This window comes from Scomber japonicus, chromosome 17 (genome assembly GCF_027409825.1).
Source record: "Scomber japonicus isolate fScoJap1 chromosome 17, fScoJap1.pri, whole genome shotgun sequence".
Taxonomy (NCBI): domain Eukaryota; kingdom Metazoa; phylum Chordata; class Actinopteri; order Scombriformes; family Scombridae; genus Scomber; species Scomber japonicus.
The window spans coordinates 12,654,100-12,667,239 of record NC_070594.1 but is presented as its reverse complement, the minus strand read 5'-3'; the positions used below and the strand labels follow the sequence as shown (position 1 = coordinate 12,667,239).

Genomic DNA, 13,140 nt, shown 5'->3' with positions numbered 1-13,140 from the left:
TTTATTATGACTTTAAAACATCCCATCAAGGTCTTGTGATGGATTGACATTGGCAATGGGGAGAGAGGAGCTGTCTGTTTACTGTGATGTGAAATGCAAGGCAGGGGAGCGGCAAGACACAGCAGTGTTCCATCTACATGAATGCAGCCTGGTGGCTGTTGCCTTGGGCATGCTATTGAGTGACGCAGAGGACACATTATGCAGCGCCTGCATCGTTATTCTTTTCTTCCGCAAACAGTCTACAGTTGAATAAGGACAATCTTGTCAGCTACTAGTGGAAAAACACTGGTGAACCAAGCCAAAAGAAAAGAGATTGATTATCAACCTTTGGATAAACCTTTCTCAGACATAAATATTTAGTTAAGCTGACTGCTGCTGACTGTCATGGAAAAAGGCAGCTAATTCAAGCAAACAAAAAGTCATAAGTGAATGTGATAAACTGAGGGGACTCAATTATGAATGAAAGGAAGGTACTCTATATGAACCGGATCCTTGTGGTGCTGCACCATGAATGAACTCAGGGCTGTGGCCCAGGTAATGGGCCTTGGGTTTTCCACTCTCCTTGTAAGTGGCAGAAGAGAGAGAGGAGGTAGAGAGACTGACTGTAAGGAAGAGGAAGCACAGATACCATAACAGTGCTATCCTTGTAAGCTAATGGAGCCCACATCCTCATTCCTGTTTTTTTGTGCATTAAAAGCAGCAAGGTTTCCTATTTTCCTGTCCCTGACTGACCTGGTAGTGGCAGCAGCTGCCCAAGCCTTCTAGATTTCAACAATGGGCCTTACCCACAGCCACTGCTTTTTACACCTGTTTCAGAAATATCCTTGGCTTTCAAAAAGCTCTTTGCGTAACTTCCTCCACAGTTTCAAATGATGCATCTCATCCCTGCCACCACTATGTTATTTCTGAATGTCACAGTCAATTCTCAGCTCTAGGCAAACTGAATAGAGGGATGGACAGAGGGAGGAAAAGGTGGCCCAGATATAAGCCCTATAGAACTGTAGATACCAAACCAGCTCCAGATAGGCTTCCCCCTGCAGGTAATGATCTAGGATAACTTTAACCTTCAACTGTCCTAACCTTTCGCAAAAGGAGGAAAGGGAAGTCAACAACCTCGAAATGACCCGGCAGCATCGGGTGCAATTTCATGAAGTGATTATTTCTTCAGTATTTACACAGAAATTGCAATCTCCTCCGCCAGATGCAGCGCGATTCAGTTGCGAGGTTTTGTGTCGTATCTCAAACCCTGACTCTGTGATCAATTAGCGTAATAGCTGCCTTGCTGAGGTGCTCCAGGTGAGAACTGGCTGCCGATGTCACAAATTAATCACCTGAGTTAGCCTAATTAATTAAGTCTCTGGTGGAAGCTGATAATGACTCTCCCAAGAGCTTCCAAATTGGTGGTCCGCAACTGTGACATTTGGCTTTGTAGATAAAGACTGCAGCAAAAGTAGCATATAGATGTCTGGTTTACACGCCTGATAATTAAGCTGAATAAGATAATACTAATTTATCATTTCTAATAGTAAATCATTGAGAAATGTAGATTAGTTTGCTTTTAATGGCTTCACATAATTACAAATATATGAATGAGTAGTTATGATTAGTTCATGAGCAATACATTGATCAATACTGCATATAACCTAAATACTTGTAGCCCTAATAAATATGCAATGATCATATACACAGACATCAGTTTATCTCCTGTGCAATATATAATCCAATTTAATAGCAAGGCAGTAAATCACACATTTGTGGATCTTTTCAGAGTTCAGTTTTTGCTGACAGGGTTTCAGAGATGTTGAATAAGCTCTACAGCAATTAAGGCTGTAGTTAGTAACTGTGATTTACTGAACCACATTATACTGAAATGTGTTGAATATTTTCTACATCTCCACTCCTTAACTGAAGAATAAATCTTTGAAAAACTGGATCCGGCCTGATTTAACAGCCTACCATTGAAGCTGAGACACTGTATTCTTGACTGTATTATTCTGGGTGAAAATTAGGTCTAAATATCCTCTCCCTACTATACAGCTGTTTTTAGGATAAAATAGCAGTGAGCTCAAGACTTCAGACATGCCCAGAGTCTTACAATATTTATGATGGCCAACAGAGGCCCTCATCTCTCAAGAGGGGACCATCTCCCCTGGAGAAGAAATGGTTTTCCCACACAGCAGGGGTCCTATTAAGGGTGCTCACATGAGAGACAAGCACCACCTTGTGTTGGACATCTGAACTACAGACCATCTAAACTTTGGCTAAAGACAGACAGACCATTAATATTGTTTTATGGAAAGGTTTCCTGTTGGCTGTTTTGATGAAACACTGCTTCAGCCTACAAAATTAAATCATGTCACATCTTTTCCATGAAGGAAGATGGAGTATGAGACAGAAAATGCATCATCTGTGAGCGCAAAGCACAGACAATGAGAAGAAGTTGGTGGTTTTATTGTCAGTCAAAGCATATGGTACTACACATGCCACACACATTCTGTAAGTGCCTCTCTTAACCCATCTCATTCTCTACATTTTGTCCAGGTGGAAGCTAGGGGAGGGGGTTTAATGTGGGTAAAACCTGCTTACATCTGATTCGTTCAGGTAACAACCTCATTAGTCTGCCCCCTGCCCATACCCAGCCCTCTTTTCACCCTTAGGCACCTGCCGTTTGCCACAGGTGGGCATGTAATTGCTCTGTGGCATGGTCATGTTCTGAGTGGTTAGGATAGAGCAGCCTGCTAATGAGGCCGCTCACTGTGTTGCTTATCAACTGCTGAGAAATGTATGTGTATGGCATTGCGTGTGAGCAGGCAGGTGTGTGGCATCACATACATCTGGTATGCTGTTGTAATACAACACAGCTGCTTACTGCAATGGCAGATAAAGGAAAAAAAAGTCAAAGTTTGAGAGTGAGTAAGTCAAACTGTGGGAAGGGTATGTGGGATAAGTCTGATTAACTCCTGTATTTGACCTTAAGTTATTTTAACTGCTTTGTTTTTTCAAGCAATTGTATGCATTATTATTATTTTTTATATTTTTTTTATTATTTCACCATTTCACTACCCAGTTGTTTTGATAATGCTTCTACCAAAACAATTATTTGCAACATGTGGTTTGTGTATAGTATGCAGTTTCTAATTGGGCAGTGGACTCAGCATTACTATCATGTAACCTGAACGTGGGTGTGTGATAGAAGACACACATTAGCATGATCACTGTGTAGCTTTTATAAATCCCTCTGTACGGGTTATGCAGACTCTGTGTGGAGTGAAGGACAGTGTTAGAAAACTCACTAGTGGTGCACTGTTTGTCAGTGGCCTCGCCCTGAGTGCTGCTCCTGGCCTGCTCCTCTCCTGCAGCGTGATGCTTTCTGGTTGCCACAGCACCCGGCGCTGCCGTCAGCTGAGTTGGCATCTGGTGGTCTGCAGTTACCACAGAGGATCAGTTACCAACCACAGACAATACTGCATGAGTGTGTATATGTGTGTGTGTGCGTGTGTGGCTGTAAATGTGAAAACAATTTGAAACATACTGTTGACAGGAGACTGTATATGTGTATGGATATGTGTATGAACTCAAAATGACAAGGAAGATTCTAAGACAGACAATGATAAAAATGTGAGCTGACAGGCAAAGATAACCAAAGGGTTATAATATGTGGAGCTGAGGACCAGCACATGTCAATCAGCACAAATCTTACCACATAAAATACAAAAATATAACTCGCAGATGTGACTGAGGACATGAATGCAAGCTTCTTCTCACACAAAGCAATAAGCAACATTCTCATATGTGTGTGTCCTTGTCTCTTAGTTCACTGGCTATTAGTTTCACTGAGAGTGTGACAGGAATGAAAACAGAGGTGAAGAGTTAAGACATATAAACCCCTGAAAATTAGACATTTCAGCTGGACATCAAGTAATATTAATGTTTTTTTTGCCAAATTTATCACAGCCCCATCTTGTCATGGGGGGGGAATTCTCCCCAGATGCACTGAAGGTTTTGAACACTGCTACAACTGGACATCATGCAGTGCTGGGCTAATTGATAGCTTTATAGCCGAACCTTGACTGGAAGATGAAATATTCACAATGCTGTATTCCTCCTCTCAGGCAGTTGACTTCTGCTCCTGCAATATTCATTTAGCATCCTGTGCTTTTAGTTGCTAAAAGAGGAAATCAAAAGCAACAGAGTGACTTCTGAAAATTGCTTCCTCTTTGATAAGTTTCCCGTTTGACATAGAAGAGTCAGGCCTCTGTGGCTCAAGTCAGAAGTCAATAGGCCCTCAGGGGGTAGGGCTGTGCATACTGTAGATAGGGTTTTTTAAAAAGAAATCTGGTCTTCTTATGCAGTTTCTTCAATATACTTAGAAGCTTTAAAATACGTCCAAAAAATTAAACCAAAAACAAATCAGCTCCGACAAGAAGAAAATTGGGCCACGTACTGTATGTGACAGTCTCATCTCTTTAAAGATAAAAGGATGTTTCATGGGGAGGAAATGCTAGAGGCCATGCCAGATCCTAAAGTTTTGTGCATAACATTTGCACACATGCTTGCACATGTACATACACACACAAAGCCTTGTTATATTTTGGCAAGTGCCCAGACCTACAGTACATCGATCATGATAAGACATAAATAAATACATTTAGTGACTAGTATATTTACACACCATTTTATATGGGTAAGTGCGAGCCCTGGTAAAAGAGTACCGTGTTAAGTATAAGGAAATGTTTTAATTAAGCTATTCCCATGTGGGCAAGCATAGCAACAGGAATATTTGCATATGATTACATGCCTTTGTGCGCCAATATTTGACGACTTCCATAAAATCCAATACTTAAGAGCTTAAGTGTATCATTTAACTACATCTTAAATGTGTGTTTTTTATGTGCGTGAACCTAATTTAGATTTACCAAAAGTCCACTCAAAATTGCTTGAGGCTGTTTGGTGAGCGTACAGATTCAGAGCACCAGGCAGACAGCTAGCACAGAAGGTACTGTCTGGAACACTGGAGCCTCAGGCATCACTTCTTTCTGCGCCACATACTCTGCACTAAAAACTGCCTGCTCCATCAAGTACTACTGAGCTACCCTACAGATTTTTTATCCCCTAAAAGCAAGTTTCCATTCTCCAATCTATCAAAGCATTTCTGTAAAACAGAGAGGGGAGCGATTGCAAGCCGGGAACAACACAGCAGTCATGGACTGGCTAGGGCTCATCATTCAAGTGAATGAGTATTCCACCAAAATGTTTGTATATTATAATAAACAACTGCTGGTGTGTTATTTGGATTCTATATTAGTCTGCTGAACCAATAACATAATGAAAAAAGCAAGTATTGTGATTGTGAACAAGTGATCACAGTTATTAAAATGTATAATCTTGTGAAACTGTATTTTTCATAAGCAGCAAACTGCTAATTTAGGCTCATTATTCCGTGTTTTGTAAGCATTATTTCCATTTTGCTTAATTAAAATGACGTTCTTACCCCTCTTCCTGCGCGCCTCCTTTATGTCTTCACACATGCGGTCAAACTCCGGATCCAGCTCGGCAGCAAATATAGCATGGGCCGTGTCCTTTAAACTGCATGCTCGGTGCCTGATCACCTTGTCTGAGAATGAAGGAGAGAACAAAACAGTAGTGTCACAAGTTGTGAAACAGTGGTTGTATGTATGGACATGTGATTGCGTATACCCTCCTGACCATCGGGACTTGATCAGGATTATAGATTACAGTTCAAAGTTACATGCTCTCCGCACCCTATCATGTACATAGGGCAAAGCATCAAAAGACAGCCTCCTCCCCTTATTTCACTGTACCTGTGAGAAAAGGGTTTGTAGCATTTTCTCACAGTTTGAATAAAAGGAGAGAGCTGCTGCTTTGGTGAGAAATGGTAGCAGCTAGAACTCAGACATGCAGGGAGGTTGTGATTTCACCCATTAAAGATAAAGGTGGGCACAAGCAGAGACACATTTACAAATAATATGAGTCTCTCTGGAACAAGGAACCTTGCCTCAAACTCTCACTGAGCCCTCAATAACCTTACCATTAAAACCAGGCAAAGATAATTCTGATTGCATTTCTTATCGCCCCATCTCTCTTTTAAGTACAGACTATAAAACTCTAGCTAAAGCATTAGCCCTGCAGGTTTAATCGGTCATGCCAAACATTATATAACCAGACCAAAACGGGTTTATGAAAAAAACAAACGCTCCTCCTCCAATATTCATCGACTTCTCAATATTCTTTTCTCTCCAGCATCCACTGAGACACCAGACGTGGTGGTCTCTTTGAGCCTGCTTTTATTTACTGTCGTGGTCAAACCGTCCATCTATTGTGCTTAAATCTGCCAGTTTTTAATCAAGGAATTTTCAGCTGTGGTTAAGAACACACAGTTTCTTTATACACTGACACGTTACAATTGTTTATTTCTGATCCAACCATCCCCCAGAATTTTTTTCAGGTTATAAATTGAATGAATGCTTTCCTATACACAATCTATTCCTTCAGATCCCTGGTAAATAATTCAAATTGAAGATACCTAGAAGCAATTTCAAGAAGTAAGGTGTGAATATCCGTCGACAATTATCCAACCTTTACAAAAACAATTTCCTCCTCTTAATTGACAAGCTTAAATTGGACCTGGAAAGGTGGGATAATTTGCATAAAGCCATTGCTGGGAGGGTAAATGGCATTAAAATTAATGTGCTTCTGTGCTTCTTGTATCTTTTCCAATGGCTGCCAGTCTTTTTACCCAAATCCTTTGTACAATAAACAAATTTCCTCTTTTCTGTGAAAAGGCAGGGCCCCCAGGATGAGGGGGCATAGATCTGAAAGTGGATTGGTACTAATTATTGGTCAGCCAGTATAGACAAATTGAGACTCTTTAAATTTAAAACCAAATCCTGTCCTTTTACTTCCATTCTACTTTGGCATTGCTTTCATCTAAACTGTCCATTCGACTAACCCAGTTTTCATGCAACCAAATCCTTGTTTCCACTTTAAAGATCTGGTCTCAATGTAGACTTGTTTTGGACTCTGGGTATTGTCTCACCACAGTCCTATTCTCAATTAGCATCTCTTTCTCCCTCCTGGCACTGATGCAGCCTTTTTCTCTATGGCAGAGGTCAGGACTTGTCAGTCTAAGAGTCTTTCACATTGACAATGTCTTCTGTAGCTTCAGTGAACTGTCTGAAAATTTGAACGTCCCCAAATCCTTCACGTTCATTGTATTTCATTATACCTATCAAACATAATCTGAAATATGTTCTAAATGCATACGTAAACACACACATTTATAACTCTTATGTCTGCTTTCCCTTAGATGTACCACAACATCATTAAATCCTCCTTTTTCCCCTGCCTCCATGCAGGGACGGAGCTGAAGAGGCAGACTAAAAGCATAGCCACTGTAAACAGGTCGTCTCTCATTACGGCAGGCAGAGAGAGAACAGTTCAGGCAGAGAGTGACAGAGGGGTAACAATCTGGCAGCTTCTCCTTTGTCTAATTGGAGGATTGCTGCCTAATTGCGATGGGAGCCATTTGTGTGTGTGTGTGTGTGTGTGTGTGTGTGTGTGTGTGTGTGTGTGTGTGTGTGTGTGTGTGTGTGTGTGTGTGTGTGTGTGTGTGTGTGTGTGTATGTGTGCATGCACTTTACTTTTGACTGCGTGCACTTCCAAGTCCATTATAAGGGCAGAAATGTCAGTGGAAAAGGTGTCAAAGGCCAGGTGGGATGGCGAGAGCTCATCAGTACCCTTATGGGTCCTGTCTAACCTCCCAATCTACAACAGACAGGAATGCACTGACATACAACACTGTTGCGTACCTGTTCCCTCATAGTCAAAGGCTTGTTATCACCGTTTCCCCTCAAGCAACAAAGATGTATTCGTGACACGGAGCCACATTGTGGAGTACAGAGATACCAGGCTTTTTAACATAATAAAGTAATTATTTAGCAAGGTGGGGAGAGAAGGACAGGGAAGCAAACATGATCGTACATGGAGGACAGTATGATAAAGATTGCATGAAGGACAAGGAGAAATAGACCACTGAGGGATAATGAGGTTTTTTCCCAGCACTTTGTGAGGTGGTGTAAAACTGCCCCAGCAGCATAATTGTGCAGGGTCTAGGCCATATTCCCTGGGCCAGGCACTGGGTGAGCAGGCAAGAGGCTTCGTTAGTCTTCTTTATTAAACTGCCTAATTGCATTTTTCCCCTTTAGTGTATCATTTGTAGACCCTGCATTCCAACAAATGACCCAGGCCCTCGCCTGCAAAGACAGAGATATGATTTATTCATTTGGGCTGGAAGAGAATTGCTTTCCATTAGTATCAGGCGGCTATATCCTTGTGAGGGAATGAAACAGCTAAACACACAAGGCGAGAATTAAAATGGTCACATAAATTGAATGGTCCCAAAGCAGGCCTACTGTATGTAGCTTTCAATTAACATCATAGTGTTGCTGTTAAGGATTTGATTCCAGTAGAAAGTACTTTTTTCTTCTGTGCAATAAGCTCTTACGTTTTCTTTTTTTCCCCTGTTATTCTTTTAAATTCATTCTCATGGGCTTCTCCCTGTCATCTAAGCAAGTGCCCCATTTAAAACTGTATAAATAAGTCCAATTCATTTCTAAGCTTCTGCAACAAGCCTCTTTGATCGATTGGGTGTGCATGTGTGTTTTTATGTGTTCCAGCACTCATTATAAAGCCCATTTTTGGCTTTGGAAAAGGTGCTGAGACGGTAAGGAGGGTTGAGGCAAAAATCAGTTCAAATTGCAAGACAAGAGACACAATTAAATTTTCATGCATATGCAGCCTTCCTCAGCTGCAGAGCATGAATTACACTGTGGAAATGGTATTTTCAGTGGGGCCTGTATGCACTTTATTTCATTTGAATTTCCAAATTGAAGAAAAGCGTTCTGAGGTTTCGTGATTTTACCGCCTAGAGGCCCTCTTCAAAAGTCATTAGGCTTTAAATCTAATTACTTTTTACTCACACAATGACCACCTAATGGAACACAACAATAACTACAGAAACACATCGTCATACTTGTTTGGAAAGTCGGATGCAGACTTACTATGACAGCAGTGTTAAATGTCATCACAAAGATATGAACATATAAAAGGTTGTTAATTGACAATCAGTGTCAGTTATGAGGCCACTATTATGGTTGAATTTGGGATGAAAGGAATTCCATGACATTTTGTGAAATTCACTCGTTTGTTTTATTATCAGGGTTTGGATGGGAAGATACAGTACATGGATATTGATTCAATATCTATGCATTAATAAAGTAATGTTTCAGTGATGTGTTTAGCTGTTTTTTCTTTTTCTTTTATTTAACATGGGGCAGAGTGGTGCTGTCATTAAGTTTATGTAGATGAAGATGCAGGTCTGTTGAAGTGCAAGCATGTGAATAACGCAGATTTTTAAAATATATTTCATTCATATATTGCATGTGCATTTATGTACAGCACAGTACTCTCAATGCGCAAGTGTGTATTATTCATGAGCATGTCAGTGTCCTTCTTACCTCCAGGGTCCTTGTCAGGATTGTATTCTAAGGCGTTACTGCAGATAAGGTCGATGTCCACCAGGAAGTCCTTCACTGTCAGGTACTTGTGGGTATCAATCTTGGTCATGACAGTAGACAGGTCCATGGGCTGGCGAATCACCTCCAGGTAGTCTGACACCTGACACACAAGCACACAGTACAGGGAGCATGTTCCAGCAGGATCCTTGTATTTTACAGGGCATATGTCAATTGGACAATCTCTTTAAAACCTAAATATATCAGTGAGATAGCAAGGTGCAGGTCCCCCAATGAGTTCATTTATGTTTTACCTCCTCAATGTCAACTGGCTTGCTGAAGATGTTGAAACGTTTGTCAGTGGCCAGGCGCTTGGTCACGTCCCTGAGAAAGAGCCTGAGCTCACGTAGTGTGTTTTCCTCCTGTTCAGCCAGGCGGCGCTGTTCCTCTGCTGACAGGACTCTGGGGCCTGGAGCCTCCGCCACAGGTAGTACCTCTTCACACCTTTCTGTTGGAAGAGAAGCAAAAAAGTTGAGAAGCAAAGACAAAGTTTTAACACAACTTCCATCTATAGCCAAGACCTAAAAACTCAACATCAAGAGTTTTAGAGGAAAAATAAAAAAATATTTGTGTGCGTATGCCCCTGGTTAGAAAATAATACACAAATGGCCTCAGCTACAAGCAAAGCACATTGGTTAGAAAATAACCACTAGACAGTCCTCGAACCTGATCCATGACCTTTTACTTTTAAATCCATACCAGATAGAGACGAAGTAATACTTAGCCCAGGAAAAAAAAGAAGCATGTTTTAAGATTTGTACAGCTGAATAAAATAATACAGCTAAGCTCCTTCACAGACACATGTTTTGAAATACACTAAGGAATAGCTTCTAGGCAGTGAGAGAGTGATGAAGCAAGGCATGCAGATATTGTCTCCTCCTTTACCTCAGCACCAGTCCTAGCCCAAGGCATGTGCCGACATCATTAGGAAGGCTCCACTGCACCTCGGGCCACTTCACTCACTAGCAGCAATCCAAACCCTGATTCTAATAATGGCTAATAGCGGCCGTGCCCTCTCATAGCTATTCCTCTCTCTGCTTTTCCGCTGGCCTCTCTACTGGAAGCCGCGCTGCCGTCCTAGTCAGGCAGGGACCCCTGAAGAGCATCAGGTGAGTAAAGTGGGGGACCCCTGCCTTGCATCAATAAAGAATCAGCCGATGAACTCTGGGCACAATTTCCATTTGAAAGCCCGTGTTGACAGTTCTCTCATACTGAACTGGAACGGAGTGGGGGGGTGGGGGGTGGGGGGGCTCGGGGAGCACTGAGGGAAATGGCAGGGGGTAGTTTGAGGGGTGGATCAAGATGTGATGGGGATGGGTGGGTGGGTGGGGGGGGGGGGGGGGGGTTGATTTAACTGAGGGATAGAGATGTCAAGGAAAATACAGGCTTCACACTGGGCCAATCTTAGTCTTGTGTGTGCAGTGCCCTATATCTTACATCTCCATGTTTCTATTCTCAATCTGAAGTTAAGTAAAATTATTCTTAACATGTCAAACATACTGCAGTGAGCAAATGTGAATGAGTTATGCGCACACACTCACACACATCAAATAACATCTGATCCCCTGCCTTTGACTAGATCCAAAAAGTACTGCAGGAACAAAGACAAGAAGCACATGCAGACAACACTGCCCTCTAGGACTGACAGCTTAGATGAGTCATAACCATCTAAGCCTGCATGTGTATGCATACTGTAAGGGGATAGAGTAAATACCTGTATTCCTGAAGCGTGGTGGAGCCCTGGCTGCTTGGACCAGCAGCAGGTTAGAGAAGAAGTTTCTCCTGTCCTCTTCTCCTGCAGGGCACAGCGTTACTACCTCCCCATAGCTCCTCTGGAACATACTTCTCACCTGAATTAAAAACAGTCAGAAAGCAATGAGAAATTAGTCACAAATACCACATATTGCTATGCCTTATAATAAAATGTCATTTTGTAAAAGAACAGCAATTCAAAGTGTATATGCATGAAAATACCTGAATTTGTAAACATGAATTATTATAATAAAGAGACCTTGATGTGGTGTGATACAAAATGGATGTGGTTTAATATACTACTTTCATTTCTTAATTTCACTTCCCTCTAAAATAAATCAAAATTTGAGAATACTACATTTCAGTTCAATTCCTTTTCATTTCGCACACCCACTGTAGCCAACTGATTACTCAAATTTAGGTTTGTCACACACTGAAAATGAGGACAATGATGAATAGTAGAATATTGAGTAGGCAGTGTGCTGCTGATGTGCTTGTTTTCATCCAACACTACAAGACAAGAAAAACATGAGCGGCATAGCAGAAACTAAGTGTTATTACATGTTCAAGATTTAAAGAAGAGAGAACATTTTATATGTACAAATGACTTGCAACAAAAGACAAAAGGTCATTTCTATAAGAATCCTTATGATATCTGGTCAAACTGTGCAAATCATTTGTACTTTCAGTGATAAATTAACCTTTTAGAGTTTTGACAAAAAAAAAAATCACTACATTTATCCAATGTCTTATACACATCAGAAATAAAACACAGCCCTTAAACTGGCCTATTTTCTCAATTATAATAGACTAATAATTGAAAATTCTGCCATTTATCGACACCAGTCATTTTTATGGTCAAATCAATAACTGGGAGCAATACCATGAGTGAAACAGCCAGATGACAAAGCAGGGGGTTGAATTATTTGATAAATGAAAATACAGTGTAGGCAGACAAAAACATGAACATTCATTTCTGGCAGATGCTACATCGATACTTGGGATGTGTGTGTGTGTGTGTGTGGGGGGGGGGCTTCAAAGTTCCCAGTTCGATTCCACAATGGAGCTCAAGGCCGCTCCCGAAGGGAAGCCCCGTTGCAGACTAAGCACCTACTTTCCACTTTATATCCCCCCCATCTGTCTTTGCCATCGATCCTCTCCCTTATCTGTGACATGTTTGTTCTCCATTTCTCTCTGCATTGCCTTCTGTTCTCTTTCTTTCCCACTCTGGGTTTTTTTTCTCTCCCCTCTCAGATGAGTGGAAAAAAGGAGGAATGGAGTAAAACTGGGGAAAGCAGCAGGGGAGCCACAGATAGTCTAAGTATATGTAGCACACAGTAGGTAATGATTCTCAGTATTTTTCATCATGATAAAGGCTGCAGGGGTGTTGGCACAGTGAGGAATAGCAGAAAAGTGTTGATAGATGAATGGAGAGAGAGAGAGAGAGAGAGAGAGAGAGAGAGAGAGAGAGAGAGAGAGAGAGAGAGAGAGAGAGAGAGAGAGAGAGAGAGAGAGAGAGAGAGAGAGAGAGAGAGAGAGAGAGAGAGAGAAAGAAAGAGAGAGAGATAGAGAGATAGAGATAGATAGAGAGAGAGAGAGAAAGAAAGAGAGGGAGAGAGAGAGAGAGAGAGAGAGAGAGAGAGAGAGAAAGAAAGAGAGAGAGATAGAGAGATAGAGATAGATAGAGAGAGAGAGAGAAAGAAAGAGAGGGAGAGAGAGAGAGAGAGAGAGAGAGAGAGAGAGAGAGAGAGAGAGAGAGAGAGAGAGAGAGAGAGAGAGAGAGAGAGAGAGAGAG

The 13,140-nt window shown here is 41.5% G+C and overlaps 1 protein-coding gene across 1 annotated transcript in view; it reads right to left on the bottom strand.

The window, feature by feature from the left end:
• atad2b (ATPase family AAA domain containing 2B) overlaps positions 1–13,140 on the bottom strand; it is a 77,948-nt gene that overhangs the window by 39,299 nt on the left and 25,509 nt on the right. The window contains exons 20-24 of the mRNA XM_053336948.1: positions 11,308–11,443; positions 9,848–10,041; positions 9,537–9,696; positions 5,492–5,614; positions 3,294–3,422 (exon numbers count right to left, since the gene is read on the bottom strand). Of these exons, the coding sequence (XP_053192923.1) occupies positions 3,294–3,422; positions 5,492–5,614; positions 9,537–9,696; positions 9,848–10,041; positions 11,308–11,443 (742 nt within the window). The remainder of the gene's footprint in view (positions 1–3,293; positions 3,423–5,491; positions 5,615–9,536; positions 9,697–9,847; positions 10,042–11,307; positions 11,444–13,140) is intronic.